The following is a 23,786-nucleotide window of genomic DNA, read 5'->3' on the forward strand; positions in this document are numbered from 1 at the left end:
CAGGCAGATCCTGTCCCCCTGCTGCTCCCGGATGCCAGGGGCAGTTTTTCTTCCTATCTGCCCCCTCTGGCCTCCCCTTCCCCTCTTTGCCCCTCATTCTTTGGCTCCTTTATTAGATGCACAGCAACAACCCCCCCGCCCCAGCTGGTCCTGATCCAGCTCCTCTCTACCCCTGTTTCCTGCTGCTATGGGGTTACAGACGCCCCTTCCAGCCACCAGGCCCCGTCCCCACTCCCAGGGACTTCCCGCCGCTCCCCTGCCGCCGCGGACTCTGGTCCCCGGTCTAACCTCTGGCCTCCGCGCTGCAGACCAGCCTTCCCTGCCCCAGCGTGAGAAGGACGGAGGCCGCTCTGGTTCCCGGCTCTGGCCCAGGGCATGATGCTGGCTTCCCTCTACCTCTGAGGAACTCTGTATTGTCCCCGCTTTGGCTTCCTCCCTCCCACCTGCCAACCCCAGGCCGAGATCCGGCCCAGGACTTCTCAACGGGGAGTAGGGGGGCAGGTGTCCTCGGTAACGAGGGGCGAACAGGACCCGCGCTGCTGCCGTGGTTGTGCGTCCGTCTGCGGGCTGGCCTCGGGGTGGCCCCTGCCTGCCTGGCCCCCCGGCCTGCCCCCCGCCCCCCACAGTCACGATTCTCAGACTCAGGGAGGGCTTCCCGGGGAGGGCTTGCTGAAACCCTGTCCCCTTCGCGTGCAGGCATCGCACTGCCTCTTGAGCCCAGGGCCCCTCCCAGGTGTCTCAGAGGCAGTGGCCCTGGGTTCCCAGGCGACTCCTTTTCCCAGTTCCCGCGTCCCCACAACCTCTGCAGGGGGACAACGGTCTCTCCTTCTTTCTCTGGGAGGCTGGGCACAGAGTCCGGAGCCCCGGATTCTGTTCTATCCACTCACATTATTTGTCTCCCTGGGCCTCAGTTTCCCCACCAGGAAAACAAGAGAAACAGTGGGACCATGAGGCCTGTGGCACCCGGGATGCTGTGGGACTGTTCCCGTCAGCCTGTCCCCAGCCGCATGGCTCCTGCCTTGGCCCCCCCCATGCCTCTCTCAGCAGGGGCTGCCGTGGGCCGGGGGAGGGGGGCGGCCACGGGGAGCGCACAGCCGGACAAATGGACCTTCCATGGTCCAGCCGCCTGTTGCTTCAGGGGCGGGAGGGGAGGAGTCCTCAGGGATCCTGTTTCAACAAACGTTTCTTTCCCGAGGAGGGGAAGGCGGGGGAGAGGGGGAGAGGGACCTATTTAAAGCTACCCCGTGGCTCGCTGCGGCTCTGTCTGTTTGCCGGGGTCTCTGGCCTCCGGGACCAGAGGCGGGGGCTTGGGACGGTCCCCGTGACCCGTGCAGTCTAGGCTCCCTCAGCCACTCTGCCCCAAGATGGGCCGTGGGGTGAGTATCCCCAAAGAGAGCAGCGGCCCTGTAGGGAGGAGGAGGGCTCTCTGGGGGGTGAGGGAGGCCGCAGGGGAGAAGGATGGGGTGGGCAGGGGTGCAAAGGGAGGGGCACAAGAAGCCGGTCCTTCTGACTTGGGCTGAGACTCTCCCAGCTACAAACGAGCTCGGTCCACAGGTCCCGGCACTCAGATGCCCCAGTGCCCCTCTCTGCACCACTCGCCAGGATGAGCCCGCGGCCCTCCGCCCTACCCCACACCCCCATCCCTGGTCTCCCCGCATCCTAGACAGACCCTGGCTCACTGCGCCTCCCAGCGTGCCCGCTGAAGGGAACCTGGTTACGTGAATGCTCCTGTCTGTGCCACCCCATCTCCCCGAAATACCCATTCCTCTGGCAGACCCAGCCTGAGAAGATGGGGGTCCAGGTCACGGTTGGAGAGGCCCGGGGGCACGGCGCCCGAGTCACCAGCCCCAGGGTCCCTGAGTGCCGGGACGGCCGTGCGCCCCCAGCCCCTGGCAGCGCGGGCGGTCATCCTCCGTGGCCTGGGCTTTGCGCGCGTTCCCAGGGGCTGGCGAGAGCTGCCTGCGCCCCCGCGGCCCACCCCTGCCCGGGCCACTCTGCAGCCCTGGGAATGCCAAGGGGAAGATTAACAACTGTGGAGTGGGGCTGGCTGGGGGGGCAGGGACTGGGCTCTGGATTCTTGGAAATGAAATTTCCATATGGAGAAAAGTCACCCAATCCCTTACACACTGCGCCTGGCTGCTTTCCTTTTGTGGAATTCTGGCCGAGGGGAAGGGTCTGGGGAGCGGTGGGAGGGCGCGGAGGCACGGGGGTGCCCGTGGGGAGCCTGGGGGAGCTTCTGGGCCCAGGGAGGGGTCACTCAAGGACGTGTTATTGCGCTGGGTTTAGCAGCTGGGAAAACTCTGAGCTTGGACACCAGGGTCCGTGAGCCGGGGTAGGAGCTATAAATAGAACGGTGTGTGTGTGTGTGTGTGTGTGTGTGTGTGTGTGTGTGTGTGTGTGACACACGTGCTCTCCATAGGCCAGAGCTGACACACTTGTTCCGGGGTGAGCTCCGGTGTATGCCTCAGAAGGCAGGTTTGCGAGAACCTTGCAGGCCTCTGGGCACGTGGGAGCGCACATGTCCCCGCGTGGGGATGAGCGGGGCTCTGCGAGCTGCTGCCCCCACCCCGAGCCCCATGCTGACCCCTGGGAAGGCAGGCCACTTGGGACCCTCAGCTGAACCTTGGCATGCCCTGTTCTGACGTGCGGGCCACCGAGGAGAGGCCGGGCTGCCCCCGGCCCCCAGCCCCCAACCCAGTGCAGGGAGCCAGGGGAGGTCTCCTCTCCGCTGCTCCCCCTTAGAACAGGGAGGCTCAGCCCACCAGGTCCTGCTCCGGACGGACAGATGGACGCAATTCGACCTTGATTTCTTCCAGGGACCCCACTGCCTGGGGTCTCTGCCCTCCTGCCAGCGGCCCCGACCCCGACCCCCACCCCCCTGGCTGTGCGCAGGCAATGGCAGGCTGGGGAGCGGACCTGGTTCTGCTGGGAGGCACGGGCTGGGGGGCAATGGGGGCGCTTAGGGCTGGAGCTCAGAGTTCAACCTGCCAGAAGAGCCCCTGACCGCAGTGCCAGGGCAGTGCCAGGGCTCCTCTGTCTCCTGTCTCCTTCCCTACATCCGCACCACAAAGCCAGGCCTGAGTGTCACCCTGCGCCCTGTGGCCGTGAAGGGCAGCGTGGGAGCTGGGGGCAGGGATGGCAGTGGTAGGAGAGCGCCCAACCCGCTCCAGCTGCCACCACGAGGCTGCGGTGGGGGGAGCGTGGCTGCTTTCCAGCTGCCCCCACTCTGTCCCAGCCTCTGGCTCCCTCAGAAAGAACTCTCTGTTCTCCTTCAGCATTCAAGACCCGGAGAGGGGGACTCGTGGTGGGGGGAGCCCGGGGGGGGGGTCCTTGCTTCCTCTCTTTCTTTCTTGCCTGGGCAGCCCGCTGGCCCCAAATCTCCGCAGGATCCTGGCTGCAGAGCCTGAGATCCTTGCCAGGACGGGAGGGGGAGGGGGCCATGTGTCCCCAGCTCTGTGCAGGCCTCGGGGAGAACAGGGTGGGGGCTCAGGAGAAGGGGTGCTGCATGGGGATGCTCACTCCGGCCGTCACCCAACGTGCCCCCAGCGCACTGGCTGCCAATTGGATTCTAATTTTCATGAACTTTATTTCATGTCTGAATGTATGGAAATTCTCGGGGCTCTGCTCCTCTGCCCCCAGCCACAGCCCCCGGCACCTCCACCCTGACGCCCAGGCCCTGTTCCTGCCCCCGACGCTCTGCAGGGTCCCTTGAAGCTGGTCTGGCCTGATGTCTCGCCTCTGGTCCCTCTGCTGCTCTCCATCCGACCCACAGTTCGGTCCCAGCATGGGGAGTGTTGGTGAACCCAAAACACGGGAATCCATCCCACCCAATGAGCCCCCCACTTGGGTCTCCTGGGGAGGGGGTCCAACAACTTCCCAGGAGCCCTTCCCCTCTCCGCTTGGGCTGCTTCCATCTCCCCAAGATGCTCAGCCTCCAGGACGCCAAAGACATACTTGATTCATTGGTGCTCCCTATGGGAGCAGGTGGGGACAATGGTGTCCCCCTGTCCCTGAGCCCCCTTTCCCTGCTCAGACGGCTCCCTCTGCGGGCACAGGCCTCGTGATCCCGCCTGACGAGGGCAGCGGCTGCAGCCGCGTTCCCAGGGTTGCTCCTGCCTCTTCAATGGGGGGAAAAGTGCACTATCCATGAGCACAGATTTTTATGGCAGTGAAACCACTTGGTGGGGGGAGAGCTACAATAGACACATGTCGGGACGCATTTGTCCCAACCCACAGAGTGGCCGGTGCCACGAGCGAGCCCTCCTGTCAGCTCTGGACTCTGGGTGATACCGAGGGGCCAGAGTAGGTTCCCGACGGCCACGAATGCGCCCTCGGGGGTGGGTAGGAGTGTTGACAGTGGGGCAGGGGGCATCTGAGAACTCTCCGTACTCTCTGCTCAGCTTTGCTGTGAGCACACAACTGCCTTTAAAAGAAAAGTCTACTTTTAAAGAATGCTCACGATCCTGTAAGAAAAGGACAGATACGTTGGCTGTAGATCCCATCCAGGTGTCCAGGCTTTTTTTTTTTTTTTAAGATTTATTTATTGTAGGGGGAGGAACAGAAAAGGGAGAGACAGAGTCTTAAGCAGACCCTATGCCGGGCATGGACCCCAGGCGGGGCTCGACCTCACGACCCTGGGATCACGACTTGAGCCGAAACCTAGAGACAGACACTTAAGCGACTGCACCCCCACCCAGGCGCCCCCCCCCCGGGTGTCCGGTCTGTACAAAAAGATGAGTTACACCACAGTCCAGCGTGTAGAGAGGCTCGTTCCTGAGAGCCTCACACGGCCTGAGGGCCCAGTGGAGAAGGAGGCAGGGGACAGAGATCCAGACCTTCTATGACAAGGATGCGGGGGTGAGGCCAGAGTGAGGAGGATGCCGGGGCGCCCCCAGGCCCTCCCTGCCCCCTCCTCCCCCAGCGCCCCAGCAGCCCCACCGCTCACCCCGCGGAAGGGGAAATCTGTTCTCCCCGTGGAGCCTGGGAGCCCGGCGCTCAGAGGAGGCCGGACGGAGGCCGTGAAGGGGAAGGGAACACGGGCCCGCTCGAGGCTCCAGGGACATGGTCACCGGGTCTCCCCGGAGGCCCCCAGGATGCCAGGGCCTGAGAGCATTTGAGTTTTAGCTGTGTCCTCAGAGCTGATTTCTTGTATTTTGGACAAATGGGGCCCAGTTTCCTTGTCACCCCGTCGCGTCTCGAGGCCTCATACTGTGCAGACCACCCCCTTGCCCAAAGGCGGGCGGGCTGGCCCACGGTCAGGACCGGGCCGCAGCTCCCCTCCGTCCCCGCTTCTGGGACTCGCTCGGAACCCCCGGCCGATGGCTTCTCTCAGCCCATCAGCCCTGCCCATCGCACCGCCAGCTCCACCACCGGACCCGAGGCTCCCCAGAGACTCTGCCCCCCCAGGTGCCTCGCCGTCTCCGCTCCTCTCAGCGTCCGTGGCGTCGGGGCAAAGTCCCCCCACAGGCTGCTCTACCTCAAAGCGGCCCCCAACCCTGGCCACTGCCTGCCAGCGTTCTAAATAGTGGAGGATGCTGCTTTTTAAAGTTTTTGTTCTGTTCAGTATTAAGCAGCAGGGTTTTCTGAGCCAATAAAATCCTAGCAGAGCCCAACAATAGGCAGCTACGAGTGGGGCCCTGAGCCCCGGGGCCCACGGCCTTCCCTGAACCTCCAACATAGGGCCCGTGGGGGAACTGAAGGACTGGGGTCCCTCCTCCACCCACACCCTTCCCTCCCCCGGGCCACTGCTACCTGTGACCCCACCACCCCCCGGCCCAGCGCCTGCACTCCTGCTTCCAGGGGGCACAGACTCTCAGGGCTCTCCCTTGCCCCTGCAGGCCGGTCGTGAGTACTCACCCGCCGCCACCACTGCGGAGAATGGGGGCGGCAAGAAGAAACAGAAAGAGAAGGAGCTGGATGAGCTGAAGAAGGAGGTGGCCATGGTGAGGCGGGCCGTGGGAAGGGGCCCCCGTAGCCCAGCGCCTCCGGGGTCCCTCGCCTCAGCCCCGGGCCCCTCCGTCCACACACACCTTCGAGGCTCGGTACTCAGCCCCCCGCCCCAGAGTAACTCAACTGTCCCCCCAGGACGACCACAAGCTGTCCCTGGATGAGTTGGGCCGCAAGTACCAAGTGGACCTGTCCAAGGTGAGCGGAAGGTCACCTTGGGGGAGGGTGCCCACGACCGGAGGACCCACGCAGGCAGGGCCTCTGAGCTGTAATCCCAGCCCTGGGACCCGCAGACTCGTGACTAGCTGTGGGCTGAGCCAGGACTCGAACCCAGACCCCCTGCTGCATAGGCCACAGCCCTTCCCCTGCGCACCTGGCAGCCAGGCCCCAGGGGCTCCCCAGGTGGGGCTTGTCCTCTGCCCCTGAAGGGACACACGTCTCAGGGAAGGGACACCTGTGAAATGGTGAGGTAACCCCACCGCTCTCAGGGTGACCCGTGCGCCCGCCATGCACACCGCGGCAGGACAAGTGCTCCAGGTACACTTCCCTGATGCCCACTCGGGGAAGCTGTTGTACGCCTGTTCCTGATGCGGGGGGACTCGAGGAGGGCCCCGTGAGTGGCACAGTCAGACAGCAAGCCCATCTTTTTGAAACACAAAGCATCCATGATGGTAGTTTGTGCACACACCTCCTCCTGCAGGCCCTCCCTGACTTCCCTTTTGAAAATTCCCTGCCCACCGCCCCGCCCCCGGCTCCGTTCCTTCCCCTTATTTTATTTTTCTTCATGGCCTGGCAGGGATATCTCCTGATCATGTGTCACCTCACCAGGTCGTAAGCCCCCCAAGGCAGGGGTTCTCTGGGTCCCCAGAGCCGACGACGGCACCCCGCATGCAGTAGGCGCTTAAGGCACATTTATTAAATAGATGAGTGCGCAGATGGAAGGGTAACTAAGTGGCCTCTGCCCTCCAGGGGCTCGAAGTCCAGCAGCAGGAAAGGACGTGCTGCAGAGCTCGCATGCCCCACGCGGAGCGCGGCTCCGTCAGCGCACGGGCTACACGGGACTGCCTGGGCCGGTGGGCGGGGGGCAGGGGGTGCAGGCCAGGCTGTCGGGGAGGCCACCCGTTACCAAAGCCGCGTGACACTCGCGGTCGGGAGCGCTGGCCTCTCCTTGAATGCTCGCTGGAAAGATGTGAAGGAAGGCCCGGGGCGGGGGACCGCAGCTGCGTCTGCGGGGAGCCTGTGTCCTGACCCGCAGGGGCCTCAACCCAAGGACCCCCGGCGCTGGTGCACAGTCCACGCCTCCACGGGCTTCGGGGCTAAATGTCAGCTCCTCCGCGTGGCCTTTCCCGAGGCTCCCCTGCCCCTTCCGAGCGGTGGGGTCTCTCCCTGCGGACATCGTGGCCCTGCCGAGGGGCCGCGGGACGACTGTGGACACGCGCTCACACTCCTCTCCCCGCTCCCTCAGGGCCTCACCAACCAGCGGGCCCAGGACATCCTGGCTCGGGATGGGCCCAACGCCCTCACCCCGCCCCCCACAACCCCGGAGTGGGTCAAGTTCTGTCGCCAGCTGTTCGGGGGCTTCTCCATCCTGCTGTGGATCGGGGCCATCCTCTGCTTCCTGGCCTATGGCATCCAGGCGGCCATGGAGGATGAGCCATCCAACGACAACGTGAGCCGGGCCCCGGGCTCCACCGTGCTCCCCGAGGCCCGATACGGTTGGGGACAGGCAGCGAGAGCATCCGGTCCCAGCCCCACAGGCCCCTGCCTTTCAGGCAGCCCGTCCCTGTTCCTTCCCGCCTGCGTGGGCTTGGCTGCCTCCCTGGAGCCTCAGCCCCTAGAGAAGTCCTAGTCCTGGCAACGCCCACAGTCCCCCCCTTCTCAGGAGAACGAGTGGGAGGCTGGGGAGAAGGGCTCTCCGCCGCCGTCACTCCCAGTCACAGGCAAAGTCCCCGGGGCCCGGGGCAGTCGGAGTGGCGGCTGCCCCTCCCGGGCTGCGGGTGCCTCACAGCTTCCTCCTCCCCAGCTCTACCTGGGCGTGGTGCTGGCAGCCGTGGTCATCGTCACCGGCTGCTTCTCCTACTACCAGGAGGCCAAGAGCTCCAAGATCATGGATTCCTTCAAGAACATGGTGCCTCAGGTAGACCCGCGGGGCTCCGGGCTGGCGCCAGGGTTCGCCGAGGGTCCCAGCTCCTGAGCTCCTCGCGCTCCCAAACCCAGGCTCCCGCTCTCCATGCCCGGACCTCGCTCCATGGCCCAGGGCGCCCGGGGGGCCTGCGGGAGGCTGGTGGGGGGTGGGCGGCGGGGGGCCATGGGCAGCGGAGAGCATGAGCCTCCTGCCCCCCACCCCCCAGCAAGCCCTCGTGGTGCGGGAAGGAGAGAAGATGCAGATCAACGCAGAGGAGGTGGTGGTAGGAGACCTGGTGGAGGTGAAGGGCGGCGACCGCGTGCCTGCGGACCTGCGCATCATCTCTTCCCACGGCTGCAAGGTGAGGAGGCGGCGGGGGGCCCCGGTGGCCCTAAGAAGCAGGCCGCACACCGCTGGGGGACCCCGGCTAGAGGCTGAAGGTCTGGAAGGCCCTGGCCCCCGCGACGCCCGGCCCAGCTGGTCTCCCACCGTGTACACGGAGTGTCAGGAGGCTGTGCTGGGCACGCGCCATGCCCCGGGCTTGTTTGATTCCCACTCGATTGCAGCCGCGTGGTGGGTGTCGTTAGGTGTGAGATGCCCCTTAGGTGTGCACACCGTCTAACCTCTCTCCGTAGAGCAGTGCATCCTGCGGGGCTGCCGCACAGGCTGCAGGTGGTGCCAGGTGCAACCCCAGGTGGCGGCGTTTTCTCAGACCCTCGTGTCCGAGGCGCCCCTCATGGGAATGTGACACAGGGATGCCTGTTACGGTCCCCAGTCTGCAGACGAGTACGTGGAGGTTTTGCTGGTTAAGTAACCAGCCCAAGGTCACATAAGAAGTCGGGGACAGCCAGGATTCCGAACCAGAGCAGGGACAATAGCTGAGTAATGCTCTAAATACGTGATGAGCACAAGCATGATTTTGTCCCTGGGGTCACGGGGTCGAGCGTGGTTGGAGCTGGAAGACAGCTGTGCACACCCGTGTCCGCCCGTCTGCTGACCATGCACCTGCTTCCTCCTCAGGTGGACAACTCATCGCTCACAGGAGAGTCGGAGCCCCAGACCCGCTCCCCCGAGTTCACGCATGAGAACCCCCTGGAGACCCGCAATATCTGCTTCTTCTCCACCAACTGTGTGGAAGGTGAGAAGCTGGCCGGTTGGGAGCTCCCCGTCCTCGCCAGACTGAGGGAAGAGTCTCCGCCCTGAATCCCCAGGCAGCTGCGATTGTGCTCACTTGTCAGACCTCCAGCCCAGGGTGCAGGGGACCCTGATTCCCCAGTCCGCTCCCAGACCCGGGGCGGGAGGGGGGCCTAAATATTACAGGCTGGGGGGACCTGGCTCCATGGAAGTGACCCCCGCCCCCACAACAGGAAGATCTGAGGGCCGTCTACAGCAAGACCGAGCAGATCCCAGTGCTTGCAGATATCGGGCCATGACCTCCATGCACACGCACACGCACACGCAATACACAAAACACAACACGGAGGCACACAGACACACACAGTACGCAGCACGCACATGCCCGAGGTCAGCCTTGATGCCTACGAGTCATGGTTGGACTGAACTTCCATTTCTCCTGGTTCTGGGACCAGCCCCTCACCTGTCTCACTCTTGCTTTGCCCAGTGACCAGGCTGGGAGGTTCAGGCTGCCCAGGACACCCCATCTCCATACAGGGTACTGGAGACCAGCCAGGCCCAGCAGGAGCTCCCTGCGCTGCCACCACGTAAGGGCAGGAGACCAAGTCCACCCCAAACCCCTGCCCGCTGTGGCTGTGCCTCCTGGAGAGGGGCCGATGGCGAGAGCTGGAGGGGAAGGGGGACCGGCTAGACCTCCGCCGGGGGGGAGGGGACGGGGGCTGGAGGAGGCTGCATGCCCTGCCTCCACGCCCTTCCCTCGCCGATTCTCACCTCTCCTCGGTGTATCATGTCTCTCCCAGCAGTTTTTAAAAAAAACGATTCATCTATTTTAGAGAGAGCATGTGTGGGGAGGTGAGGGGGAGAGGGAGAGAATCTCACACAGGCTCCCTGCTCAGCGGGCACTGATGAGCCCCGACATGGGGCTCGATCCTGGGACCCTGAAATCATGCCCTGAGCCGAAATCAGAAGCTAGATGCCCACTCGGGCGCCCCTCTCGGAGCTTCTCCCAATCCTTTAGCAAGTTGGGATTACAATGAAAGTCGCAGCACATGAAATCTCTTCAATTTCTAATGTACTGAGGTTCTGAAAGCTGCTCCACATTTCCCACAATTGGTAAAAATGCCTGGTAAGATACGCGCCTTGCTTTCTCTGAAATAGGCTTGGAGGAAGGAGAAAAATTGAATAGAACGGGCATGTGTTGAGCGCCTACTATGTGCCAGGCGCCGGCCAGGTGTGTCACGGTGCCCCGCAGCTCCTGATCAGAGCCATCCCGGGCGGGAACCCAAGCAAGAGTGTGGACCGGGTCTGGCCGGCCCCCGCACACCCGCTCTTTCCCTCACTGCACGCTCCCTCCCCGGGAGCCCCGGGGGCGTCTGCCGGCCTGGCTGCCTCTGTGGATTCTCTGGCCCGAGGCGGAGAGAGAAAATCTTCAGACCACACAGAAAACATAACATCATGTACTTTTGGATCCTAACAAGCAGGAGCCAGATTTTACTGAGCTGCTCGAGCAACACTTATTTCACTGCTTGCACCTCCTCCATTTGAATCTGAGTCTCTCTGCAAGGTCTCTTCTCAGGCCCAAGTGTTAAGGGAAAGGGAAAACGAGATGCGATTGCCAGAGTCTGGGCCTGGCGGTCTGTGCCGGGGGTGGCGGGGGTGGGGGGGGGCAGCATGGGAGGCGCGGTTGCCACGGGGTGACCTGCAGGTCCCACCTGAGGCTCGTTTACTCTGCAGTGGTTCTGCTTCTCCAAGGAGTAGGGTGGGACTTCAGGCCCCGGCTCCCTCTGTGTTGCAGGCACGGCCCGGGGCATCGTGATTGCCACAGGTGACCGGACGGTGATGGGCCGCATAGCCACGCTGGCCTCGGGCCTGGAGGTGGGGCGGACGCCCATAGCCATGGAGATCGAGCACTTCATCCAGCTGATCACAGGGGTGGCCGTCTTCCTGGGGGTCTCCTTCTTCGTGCTCTCGCTCATCCTGGGCTACAGCTGGCTGGAGGCTGTCATCTTCCTCATCGGCATCATCGTGGCCAACGTGCCCGAGGGGCTGCTGGCTACGGTCACCGTGAGTGGCTCAGGCTCAGGTGCCGCCAGTGGAGGGAGGGAGGGAGGGTCTTGCTACCCTTTCCTCAAAGGCGCTAGAGCCTAATGGAATTTGGGCAATTTGTTCCCTTCCAGCCCCTAAAGTCACTCGTCAGATTGTCATCTAAGACATGGCTCAGAGTCTGAGCCTGAAAAATCCCTGGTAGGGCTGCGCCTCGGGGCGCAGGGGCTCCCCCGGAGCTCGTCGCCACCCTATCCCCCCCGCCGCGCTGTCCACCGCGCTCTGCAGCTCGTCCCCGCCCACCCTGCCGCAAAGCCTCCCTCAGAGGTCACCGATGACTAACTGGCAAACCCAGCGGTGACCCTTCCTCGGGGCCTTCCATGGCTCTGCCCACACACGGCACCGCTGCCCACCCTCTTGGACTTCTCCCCTCCGTCTGTGACATGTCGCCAACCTGGTTCCCCTCTGTCCCCTGCAGGGTCTCCTCCTCCCCCGACCCCGACCCCAACCCTGATCCTCGGGCCCCCCACTCCGCTCTCCCCACCCCTGGAGTGAGCTCACCGCCCCCCCCACCACCATTCGCACACCCTTCGGCCCAGCTCTCTGGGGCCCACTCTGGGGCTCAGGCCTCGTATCTTCAATTCCCGGCTGGACTTTTCACTTAAATACACACCCATGGTGTCAGTTCAACAGTTCTGAAACGGAACACACCCACCCCCACACGGAGGTCCCGCCGGGTGTCTGCGGACCGGGATGAAGGCAGGAGGGCCAGGGCCTGGTCCGGGGCGAGATCACGGGCCCCTCTGGCTCCGGCCTTAGCCCTCCTTACTCTCCTCTGTCCCAGGTGTGTCTGACCCTGACGGCCAAGCGCATGGCGCGCAAGAACTGCCTGGTGAAGAACCTGGAGGCGGTGGAGACGCTGGGCTCCACGTCCACCATCTGCTCCGACAAGACGGGCACCCTCACCCAGAACCGCATGACCGTCGCCCACATGTGGTTCGACAACCAGATCCATGAAGCGGACACCACCGAAGATCAGTCTGGTGAGTGGGCACTCCACAGGGGCGGGGGCGTCCAGGGCACCCACACGACGCCCATGATGGGGAGGGCGGGAGCAGACGGCTGGGAAGGGGAGCCAGGCTCCCGGATCTCCCTCTCTGCCTCCCTCCCAGGGGCCACGTTCGACAAGCGATCGCCCACGTGGACGGCCCTGTCTCGGATCGCCGGTCTCTGCAACCGGGCCGTCTTCAAGGCCGGACAGGAGAACATCTCGGTGTCTAAGGTAGGGAGCCGGGGGCACCTCCACGGCCTGCCAGCCTTGCCGATGCCCGGCTCCTGTGCTCGCACCCTCTGCCAGCCTCGAGGCTCCGGGACCCCCTCCCTCGGCGCTCCCCACCCCCCACCCCCGCCCGTGTGACACTGAATTCCCCTCTGGCAGCGGGACACGGCGGGCGATGCCTCCGAGTCGGCTCTGCTCAAGTGCATCGAGCTGTCCTGCGGCTCCGTGAGGAAGATGAGGGACCGGAACCCCAAGGTGGCGGAGATTCCTTTCAATTCTACCAACAAGTACCAGGTCCGGTTGGGGTGCCGGGTCAGGAGCGGGGGAGGGGCTGACATGAGCGGGGCGTACAAAGCCTGCAAGCGGTGGGGGCATCTGAGGGCCCTGCCCCTGCCGTGTCCCCCAGGAACCCCGGGGGTTTCTGTGTCTGGTGACAATGACCCTGACCTCCAAACTGCCATCCTCACTGAACCCCGTTGCCTCCCAGCTCTGGCCTCAGCCTGCCATCCCTTCAGCTGTGGGGTCGGCCACACCTCTGAAATTTCCCTAGGGTGTCCCTCGGGCTGCTGGCACCCGCTGAGTGCCAACAAGGCAGCCTCAGCCGCCCTGCAGGAGCACCCCGAGGCCAGCACGGTGGTGGGGTGCTGGCGAGAGAGCCACCCAGCCCCTCGCACGCGCCTCTCTTAACTGATCTTGGTACCTACTTGTGAGGCGAATGAGTGTCTACGGGCAGGTGGCTCTCGGGTTACAGGACTGGCACGACTAACACCCCCTCACACGCCGGCTCTCCCTCCGTCGACACTAGTTGACAGACCAGAGGGCGTGTCCCCTTGGCAGGCCCTGGGGCAAGGCCGGCCCCATCCCTAATGGCCTGTCTTCTGTCCAGCTGTCCATCCACGAGCGAGAAGACAGCCCGCAGAGCCACGTGCTGGTGATGAAGGGGGCCCCGGAGCGCATCCTGGACCGCTGCTCCACCATCCTGGTGCAGGGCAAGGAGATCCCGCTGGACAAGGAGATCTGAGCCAAGGCACGTCCTCAGCACCCCCACCCCATCTCACGGCCAGGCACTGTGCTGTGGCTGCTCCTCTTTTTCCAGCATCTCAGCTGACACCAGAGCAGCTCAGGCTGCCCGTCCGCTGAGGGCCAGGGGATAGTGAGACGACGGAGACGTGGTGCCTGGCCTCCGGAGCTCACGGGCTCTCAGGGGAACAAATGCCTGTACACTTAATCACGGAACAGCCCGACAGTCAGGGTCGTGGGCACCTGCCATGGCCCAGATGCTCCCATAATACAAACAGCCGCTCGTAGGAGCCAGGCAGTGTTTTCGGCACTCAGCCTGCATGAGCTCATCTGATCTCCACAAGCACCTAATGAGTCAGCACTGGGATTTTCCCTTACAACAGAAAAGGGAAACTGAGGCACCAAGTAGCACACTCCTCAGTGGTTGGAGCCGGGATGTGAAGCAAGGCAGCCTGCCGTTTGCTATCACCCCGAAGCACAGTGTGCAGACGTGTACGTGTGTGTGTAAGGGATTTCTCAACCCCAATCACTCCGTCTCCGAGGTAGGCGTCATCATCCCCATTTAAAAATAAAACCAGCTGAGACTCAGAGTGGGTAAGTCGCTTTCCCAAAATAAAACTGCCGGTAAGGGGTGGATCAGGTATGTGAAGCGTGGCCCAGCGTCTGGCAAGCCGTGCTCGGGCACGTCGGGCTGCCTGTGGCCATGACCGGAACCTGCACGGGGGCTTGGGGACAGTACCTCCGGGCACTCAGAGCGGGGAGCAGCTAATTCCGCCGCGGAGAACTGGGCAGTGTTTCACAGAGCGCTTGATACTCGATCTGGGCCTCGAAGGCCACGGTGTTTTGTGAGGCAGGGAGAGGGAGGCTGTCAAGGTCAGGGACAGTGCGTGCCTGATGCCATGAGACGGCACGCGGGGTACAGGTGCGTGGGGCAGGAGCACAGGAGACTGGAGCGTGGGCCGGGGCCACGTGGAAGGGCTTTGCCCAGATGCCCGACTTGGGCTTGATCCTGGGGTCCGCAGGGAGCCACAGGTATCCAGCTTGCAGGAAGCCCCCCCCCCGGTGGAGGGGGGTGGATCTGGAGAAGGATCAGAGGCAGGACGCAGGGAGAGGGGCCATTGTGGTGGTTCCAGCCGGGGCGACATCCTGAACCAGGGTGGCAAAGGGGTGGAGGCAACGGGTCCCTTTTGAAAAACACTCTGAGAACACGGTGACCAGGCCGGACACGGTCGGCGAGGAAGGTGCAGGGATGAAGGGAGGGAACAGTGTGGAGGTGGGGGCAGAGGGCAGGCTTGGCGGGGTGGCCAAGCGCACCTCGAACTCAGTTCTGACCCTCCGTGGGAAGCATCTAGTAGACGCCCAGGGAGAGACGTCCCCAGGAAAGCTGGCTAAGCTTAGAGGCCAGCACAGATGGTCAGGGCCGGAGAGCGAGGCTGGTGGGCACCCGAGTGCAGCTCAAGACCTGTAGCAGGCATGGGGACACAGGTCGTGGGCTACGTGGAGAGAGAGGAACCAGGGCAGGAGGGGGAGAAAGTCACAGCTCACGTTTGCTGGGCGCCCACCCAGTGCCCCTGACTCCGCACGACGACGACCCCAGCTTCCCGGGGTGACCCTGGGCCAGCGGGGAGTGGGGAAGGCCAGTGTGCGTGCGGGCTCAGGCCTGCCGCCCCTTCCCCTCCACCTGGCGGCCACCCTGAGGATGCAGGAAAGAGCTGGAATGAGCGGGGAAGGGACCCGGGAGTAACAGAGTCCATGCAGACCGCGTGGGGCCTCTCAAGGAGGGGGTGGTGGATGCTGCCGGGTGCTCAGAGGGGTCAGGCGGGATGAGGGCTGCAAACCTGCCGTCGGGGGCGCAAGGTCTTGAAGGGGCTGGCTCCTCGGCGTCCGTGAGATCTGCCCACAGACCCACAGGTGCACACGCTCCTCCATCGGGCTCTGATCCCCGTGCCCGTGACAGGCCGCCCCGTAGCCCCCGCCCCGTAGCCCACCTCGCAGATGCCAGCCACCCTCTCCACCAAACTCCATGCACTCTGCACGGATCAGCTTCTTCCCACGCGGAGAAGGGGTGGTGGAAGGCCGGGGCGGCAGCTGTGCCCTCACCCTGCCCTGCCCGGCTGCACGGCCGCAGCGACCAGAGTGGACGCGAGCCTGGACACAGACAGTCATGGGCCCTTTCTGGGAACATGAGGGCCCTTGGAGCCCTGACAGCCTCGTATCCCAGGACAGCCAGCCTCTGAGGCTCCTCTGCCGAGGGACCCCGGTGAATTCGTTACTCGTCAGGAGGCTTTCCTCCACCCAAGCACAGTATCTCTGACCCCCAAGTACAGCCTGTCCCCCCCAAACACGGGCGCACGCACACACGCTGTTCCCCCAGCGTGGCTGGGATCTCTCAGTCTGGCTCTTTCTGACTTACGGCAAGGAGTGGGTTAGGAGAGGCCCTCAGCACTGCTTTTCTCCTCTCTTCTCCTTTTCGCAGGTGATCATGGTGACCGGGGACCACCCCATCACAGCCAAGGCCATCGCCAAAGGGGTGGGCATCATATCCGAAGGCAACGAGACCGTGGAAGACATTGCGGCCAGGCTCAACATTCCCGTCAGCCAGGTCAACCCCAGGTGAGGCCTCCGCAGGCCCCGTCCCCGGTCACCCCGCCCCGTCCACAGAACACCTCCCTGGGAGCTTTGCAGGCCGTACCTGTGACACCCCAGCGGCCGGCCCCTCAGCCCCGAGCGTGTCCAAGCTGTGCCACTAGCTCACTGCGTGACCCCGGAGATGCCGCGTTATGGCGGCCTTGAGCCTCCACTCTCTCAACTACAAATTTACGGCACAAACCGCACTGCAGGGTGGCTACGGGGGTGAGGCATGGGTGAGAAAACCGGCACGTTGCCTAGCAACGACTCTGCTGGGCTATGATGTCGCCTCACTTCCTCCGAGAAAGATGGGACAGACAGGCCACGGGGAGAGGGCGAGGGAGACCGTGCCCCCGACTCTGCGGGGACCCTGCGGCCCGGCGGCAGGGACTCACCTCTGCTCCCACCGTCCAGGGAAGCCAAGGCGTGCGTGGTGCACGGCTCAGACCTGAAGGACATGACGTCGGAGCAGCTGGACGAGATCCTCAAGAACCACACGGAGATCGTGTTCGCGCGGACGTCCCCGCAGCAGAAGCTCATCATCGTGGAGGGCTGCCAGAGGCAGGTGAGCAGGTGCCGCACGGGGCCGGGCCTGGACGGGCCTGGACGGGCCTGGACGGGCTTCCTCCTCGCTCTGGCTGTGTCTTCGCCCAGGGGGCCATCGTGGCGGTGACCGGGGACGGCGTGAACGACTCCCCCGCGCTCAAGAAGGCCGACATCGGCATCGCCATGGGCATCTCGGGCTCCGACGTGTCCAAGCAGGCCGCCGACATGATCCTGCTGGACGACAACTTTGCGTCCATCGTCACGGGCGTGGAGGAGGGTGAGGAGCCTCGTGGGCCGGGCTGGCACCCAGCATGGTGGAGGCCAGCACCCTGTTTCCTGGGCCTTTACCCCCACACAGAGCCAACCCGGGATTCCAGGCCCCTGCAGCCCGCTTTGGCTCCCCTCAAACTCAGAGTCTCCCTCCCTCTCTGGAGAACATGGGCAGCCTCACTTCAGGGGCTGGGGCTGCGGAGGGGCCCCCGTCCCCCTGAGGCCCCCCCGAACCTCCCCCAGGCCGCCTCATCTTTGACAACCTCAAGAAATCCATCGCGTACACCCTGACCAGCAACATTCCCGAGATCACCCCCTTCCTGCTGTTCATCATCGCCAACATCCCCCTGCCTCTGGGCACCGTGACCATCCTCTGCATCGACCTGGGCACAGACATGGTGAGGCCGGGGTGGAGCGGCGCCGGGGGTGGAGGTGGGCGGCCGGGGAGGGAGAGGCGCCCCAGGGCCGCTGGCCTGGCTGCCATGGTTGAGGGAACAGAAGCCGAGACCCGCACCATACTAGGGTCTTAGCAGCACGCGCCGAAGGGCATCGAAGATTCCCCCCCGCTGACCACCCCCTGCACCTGTCTGCTCCCTTCCACCGCCGTCCTCCCCGCACCCGCCCGCACGCAGGTCCCCGCCATCTCCCTGGCCTACGAGGCAGCCGAGAGCGACATCATGAAGCGGCAGCCGAGGAACCCGCAGACTGACAAGCTGGTGAACGAGAGGCTCATCAGCATGGCCTACGGACAGATCGGTGCGGCGGGGCCCTGGGGCCTGGGGGGGCCCGAGGCCAGTCTCTGACCCGCTGCTGGACGGAGGAGCCCCAGGCACATCCCAGGCCAGCAGCCACCCCCCGAGGGCCCCGGACGTCGTCTGTGGCCGGAGCAGCTGGTCCCCGCCCTTCCTCCTCTGACTGGGCCTGCCCTCTGCCCGCCCCCTGCAGGGATGATCCAGGCCCTGGGTGGCTTCTTCACCTACTTCGTCATCCTGGCAGAGAACGGTTTCCTGCCGTCGCGGCTGCTGGGAATCCGCCTGGACTGGGACGACCGGTCCATGAACGACCTGGAGGACAGCTATGGGCAGGAATGGGTGCGTGGGGCCTTGGCTGTGGACGCCGGGGCCAGAGGGTGGGCTTGGTGCCTGCGGGAGTGGCCGCTGAGGGTGCCCCCCGCCCAGAGCCAGACTGGGCCCCCAGCACGCCGCCCCCTGCCCCTCGGCCGCCTCTCACGCTGCCCTCCTGCCCCGCAGACCTACGAGCAGCGGAAGGTGGTGGAGTTCACCTGCCACACGGCCTTCTTCGCCAGCATCGTGGTCGTGCAGTGGGCTGACCTCATCATCTGCAAGACCCGCCGCAACTCGGTCTTCCAACAGGGCATGAAGTGAGCGCCCCTGGCCCCCGCTCCCAGCAGGGAGCTGGGCCCCCCACCCCCCGCAGGCCCCCTTGCCCCGTGGCCACATCCGGGGGCAGAGCATCAGATTGCACCTGCCCGGTCGCTGGCGTGGCCACAGCCCAGCCTGAAATGGGTGGCTGAGGAGGAAGCGGTCCGAGCACCATTTCTGACCAGTTTTCACTTTGCTCCTAATCTGGTGCTTTAAGGTTCCCTGCCCTCTCCCTTCCTCTTCATCTTCCCACATGTCTTCCCTCTTCCATCCTCCCTCCTGCATCCCGCACCCACCCCCCCACGCCCCCCCTGCCCAGCCCTAAGTGCGGGTGCCCCGCGCTCCCCCGGACACAGGGAGCTCAGGCTCATAGCGCCCGCCCCACGGAGTGTGCCACCCTCCTGGGGGCTGGGAGCTGCCCAGAGGCAGGCTCGGTGTGCGTCCTTAGCGCATCAGTCACCATGTGCCAGTCGGCGTGCTGTCGTTCAAACACGTCGTTTACCTTCACAATAGCTCAGCGAGGTATGTGCTGCTTTCATTTTCCAGACCAGAGACCCCAAGAAGCTTACATGACGTGCCCGAGGTCACCCAGGTCGGCCTCTAGGGCCCACGCTCTTGGCGACGGCACCGGGCGGGCGCCTGTCGGGGTCTGGCCCCTGTCGGTGCTCAGCGATCACTCAGTGACCGCGGCGTGGACGGTGGTTAGCGCTGGAGGAATCAGGGTCCTCCTCGAGCACAAGCCCCCCCAGGGCACTTTTGACACAATTTCTCAGTGTGGGGAACAAAGCAAGATGCCAAAACCCTGGTGAAGTTAATAGCACGTAAGAGAGGAAAGTGGAGAGTCCCAGAGAGGCTCCCAGGACCGTGCTCTACGCTGCGTTTGGGTCCTGCCGTCGTGCGCGTACATCTCCAGCGTTCACCTTCCGGCGAGCGACGGCTTCCTCTTGGCTGGGTGCCTTACTCACATCTCTCCGCTTTATTGAACATGTCACTTAGCGAGTATGTGCCTGGAGCCGTCGCCAGGCCGTAGGCCGCGTGGGGCGGCCCCCCTCTGGGGCAGAAGCTCGTGGGGAGCACAGCATCCCCCGCACAGAGCCCGTTGGCCCACACGCTAGAAACACTTACCTGCTGGGTGACTGCGTGTGTGACAGGCAATAATCGGAGCTGAGGTCAGCAGGCAGGAAAAGTAAAGAGAACCTGCGAAGGAGCCGTCCAGCCGTCTAGCCCGGGAAGAGGGTGTTTGCACACCGAGGGCGGTGGGGGTGTCTCTAACCATCCGGACATTTCTCGAGGCCTCTGTCCCTCCCATCTCCGGGGTCCCCCTGCACCTCCTGCCCCCGCGTCCCCCCTTCCAGCACCGCCTACCCTCCTTTCTTTGCCTCTCCAGGAACAAGATTCTGATTTTCGGGCTGCTGGAGGAGACGGCGCTGGCGGCCTTCCTGTCCTACTGCCCGGGCATGGGCGTGGCCCTGCGCATGTACCCGCTCAAGTGAGTGTGTCCCTGGCGGGGCCCCCGGACCGGGCTCCGGTGTTCACAGCCTCCTTGGCGTGACCGCCCGGGACGCCCCTGACACGCTCTCCTTTCTGTTTGGTGCAGGGTCACTTGGTGGTTCTGTGCCTTCCCCTATAGCCTCCTCATCTTCATCTACGACGAGGTCCGGAAGCTCATCCTGCGGCGCTATCCCGGCGGTGAGCACCCCTGCCCGCTGCCCGCCAGGGCACCCCGCTGCTGCCCACCCCCCAGGACGCCGAGCACCCAACCACTCCTACCGCGGATCCTCGCACCTTCTTCCCCTGCAGCCCCCAGATCCCAGGTCCTCGGAGCCCTGACCCTGCCTCCTCCTCACAGGCCCGGGTTCCCCCCCCCCCCAAACACAGGTGATCCTCAGGCTCTGCCAACCCCCTGGATTGCAGGGCACAGAATTAGGAGGGCCCAGGGCACCCCCCTCCACAATCTACAGAAACCGACAGGTGCAGAGCGCAATTTATCTGCTTGGGGTCGTAAGGCAAAGAACAGCAGGGCCAGCGCTGGAACCCAGGTCTCCCGGTTCCAGAGCAACAATCAAGTTTGTTTTTTTTTCTTCCAACAAGCATTTTTGGCCACTTCCTGGAAGTTGAGAACGGATGGCCTCTGAGCCAAATATGCCCGTGGATATTGTTTGGTTTGGTCCGCCCTTTATTGTGTGGCTGTGTTTTTCAATTGGCCCCATGACGAAAATTAGGGGCTTTCACATAAAATCCATATTTCTGACTTCCGGGGAATTGTGAGCTGTCAACCCCACGGCCACGTCTCTGCACAGCCACCGGGCAGTCGCCCCTTTACAGTCACCTGTTACGTGCAGCCCCAGGAGCCCCTTCTGTGCCAGCGCTGCTCTGTGCTAAAAGGACTCTCTCCATTCCCCTAACCCGGGGCCTCCGCTCCCTGACGTCCGCCCTCCCTCACACCCTGATGTCGCCCTCCCTGGGATCCCGGGGCCCTTGCCCCAGGCCTGTGCTGCGCATGGCCGTGAGCCCCCAGCCCAGGGAGATGGATCTCTGTCCCCCTCCCGCCCCCCCTGAACTCACGCCGTGCCCCCATCTCTCCCACAGGCTGGGTGGAGAAGGAGACCTACTACTGAGCCTTCAGAAGAAGGACCAGGCTCAGGCCGGGGCGACTGGAGGCGGTGCAGGGGATGGTGATGCGCAGAAGACTGGGGGTGCTGGGGGGCGGTCCGGGGAGGGACAATGAGCCGCTCAGCAGGCTAAGCTGGGGGCAGCGGGCACGTAAGCTCTCGTAAGCTCGGGGCAATTGCCTTGCAGACCTAACTATGAACGATCGGCTTAGACACCACACGTTAGGGTCCTTCCCAGATCCTGCTCCACTGCTCCACCCTGTTGTCCACTTTTTCTGAGGAATTGAGGGTTACCCCAGCCCCCCGCCGTCGTCTGCCCCCGCACACCCGCCTCCTGCTGGAACACATCAACACCCCCCCCGCCCCCAGCCAGGGACCTGTCTAAACTGGGAAGAGGGGACTGTCTCAGATCACCAATGCCCCTCCGCCTCTCCGCCTCACCCCACCGTCCAGTCCACCCCTCGTTTGCTTCCTGCCAACTGACGCCCGCGCCCCTTGGGATCAGACACAGTTCCTCCTAGGGAATGCCAGGCCGGAAAGGGAAGCTGATTGTAGAAGCCAGTCCTCCGCAGGCAGGCGAGGCTGGTTAGGAGCCTCTAGAGGAGGGCGGGCAGGGGCGTGGGAGGCCGAGGAGGGACGTGGCAAAGGGAGCGGGGAAGAGAGTGCCAGGACAGGACAGCTGATGTGCGGTGTTTCCGCCCCATGTCCTGCTCTTTTAGAGCTTCCTGCCAGCAGACCCAATTCAAATGTCATCAGAGTAGCGGCAAAGGCAGCCAGAGAACCCAGGAGCCCCGCTGGGATCCCGCACCCCTGCCCTGTGCAGTCCCCACCCACCCGGGTTCGTGCCCTCTGGGTCCTGCGGCCCAGGTGTCCCAGATGCTCTGGCGGTGTTGTCCTCACTCACTCATGCCTCCAGGCTGCTAGGTCCTCAGAGGCTCCGTGTTGGGCCCAGAGGGACACCTGCCCCTGCCACCCCCTTCCCCGCTGTGATCATCCCCATGAAGCTGCCTCGTTCCCCGAAGCACCCGGCCACCAGCTGCAATCTGGGTGGAGGACGTTCCTGGGACCTTCCCACGGCCCAGGGACATGCAGAACCAGCTTAGGTCACCAGCCTGCTCAGAACCTCCCAACAAGAAGAGAGCAGGCGCTGGGAGGGCTGTTCCTCCCAGGTGAACGCCCCCCCCCTTTAGTGGGAGCACTAACCCTGCTTCCCAGGGCGGGGAGTTGGTTTCAGGTTCCTGGGAGACGCTGCGTTGCCCTCCCCTCACCCCAACCCAACAGCTCCACTCTGCAGGCAGCTCGGCCCCTCCTCTAGGCCTAGCCCAGAAGCCCTGGGAAGCCCGGGAGAGACACCCAGCTGAGCGGCCAAAGGGAAGACCCAAGGCAGAGGGACGGAGGCCGTGGACGACCCCCGGGGGGCTCCCCCTTCGCTACACTGGAATTTTACCTTATCAGAAATACCTTGAAATAAGTGAGTCGTCGCTCCAGCTCAGAAAACGAAATGGGAAACCACATGAATTTGGGCCTGAGAAGTTTGAGATCTGTTGACTGTGGACAAAGTTTACCTTTGCACTGTCAGTTAAAAAAAGAAAAAAAAGGCCTTTGTTCAGCAAATTAAAAGCATAAACCACATTGCTAGCGATGGCATATCTAGTCCACCTAAAACTATACTTTGGAGGCACTTTAGGAATATCTACGTAGAAGTAGCGCGTGCATGGGCTAATCATCAATTCTCCTGTGTTTGTTCAAGAAACATTCTCAAGACCTTCACTCGGTGACCTTTTGTAAGACATTAGTTCGAGGTACTATGTATGTACTTGAAAATAATAAAGTCGCATTTATGACAAAGAAATCCCGTCGGTCATTCAGGCTTCCAGACTGAATCCTGGCCTCCCTCCCAGCCCGGGTTATTGAAAGGTGCGCGGGGGAAGCGGCGAGGGAGGGGATGATCTGGGGGCAGGTGACGTCAGTGGAGAAAGCTGGAGTGGAAGACGTAGGCTGCAAAGTGACCTGGAGGAAAATGTCGTAGTAGAAGCTGCCTTTCTCGGGGCAGAAGCTGTCCTGGGAGCCGCAAAGCCTTGTCCAGAGCAGGGAAGGACCCATGAGTCGCCCGGGACTCAAATTTTCAAGGCCACTTCTGTTTGTCCTGTTCCAGACCCACATCAGGCCGCTCTCCCTCTGAGGGTGGGGGAAGGAGACAGCGGGCTGAGCCACCCTCCCCCCACCCGAGGTCAACACCAGCTCACAGTCTACACTGCAGGCAGAGCCCTGTTCTGGGTGCTGGTTGGGGGTGCAGAGGGAAAAGTAGTTGCAGTCCTTGAATTTCACCCAAGGTGCCCACCCCGGAAGCACCATGAGCAGGTGGGAGGGACTCCGTGGGGGCAGATGCGGGGGCGGCGGGGTGCTGTGCATTCCACCCTCCCCCCGGGGCCCTGGGAATGGGAGAGAGGGGATGATGCCAACCAATAAACCCCTGAGCCAGGATCGGGGAAGGGCAGTCAGCAGTCCGAGCCTGGCCCCTTTGCCTCCCTCCAATGGCCTGGTAAACCCAGCGCGGCTCACTGGTGCCCTGGCCGCTTGGGACCCTTGTCTGCTTGGGACCCTCGTCCCTATGACCTTGTTTAATCCTACCTTGGGGCCTTTCTCCTCCACAGTCCGCAGTCCGGCAGCCAGGATCCTGCCTCGTCCCGCACTCCCGGGCCGCCCGTCGGCTCCTCCCACAGTCCCTCCTGGGAGAGGCCCCCATCGGCCACCCCAATAAGCTGACACTTCCAGCAGCTCGTCCCCTATCCTCTCCGTTT

General features: G+C 63.7%; 1 protein-coding gene across 1 annotated transcript; it reads left to right on the forward strand.

Annotated features, from left to right (window-relative positions):
• The first annotated feature begins 1,261 nt into the window (after positions 1–1,261).
• Positions 1,262–22,831, forward strand: ATP1A2 (ATPase Na+/K+ transporting subunit alpha 2). Its single transcript, XM_055333874.1, has 22 exons — positions 1,262–1,376; positions 5,838–5,942; positions 6,085–6,144; positions 7,412–7,615; positions 7,970–8,083; positions 8,298–8,432; positions 9,092–9,209; positions 11,001–11,269; positions 12,093–12,291; positions 12,421–12,530; positions 12,687–12,821; positions 13,414–13,545; positions 15,862–16,160; positions 16,590–16,740; positions 16,830–16,998; positions 17,235–17,389; positions 17,624–17,747; positions 17,937–18,082; positions 18,242–18,372; positions 19,761–19,862; positions 19,971–20,062; positions 20,963–22,831. The coding sequence occupies exons 1-22, from the start codon at positions 1,365–1,367 to the stop codon at positions 20,989–20,991; spliced, it is 2,991 nt and encodes a 996-aa protein (XP_055189849.1). The 5' UTR covers positions 1,262–1,364; the 3' UTR covers positions 20,992–22,831.
• Positions 22,832–23,786: the final 955 nt, after the last annotated feature.

The sequence above is a fragment of the Nyctereutes procyonoides genome, unplaced genomic scaffold (genome assembly GCF_905146905.1).
Source record: "Nyctereutes procyonoides isolate TBG_1078 unplaced genomic scaffold, NYPRO_anot_genome, whole genome shotgun sequence".
In the NCBI taxonomy this organism is placed as follows: domain Eukaryota; kingdom Metazoa; phylum Chordata; class Mammalia; order Carnivora; family Canidae; genus Nyctereutes; species Nyctereutes procyonoides.

What these genes read in the sequence shown, in the direction of transcription:
- ATP1A2 (XM_055333874.1), top strand. An exon ending in ATGAGCCATCCAACGACAAC is followed by an intron (nt 7,616 to 7,969) that starts GTGAGCCGGGCC and finishes CCTCCTCCCCAG; the next exon opens with CTCTACCTGGGCGTGGTGCT. An exon ending in CTGCGCATGTACCCGCTCAA is followed by an intron (nt 19,863 to 19,970) that starts GTGAGTGTGTCC and finishes TGTTTGGTGCAG; the next exon opens with GGTCACTTGGTGGTTCTGTG.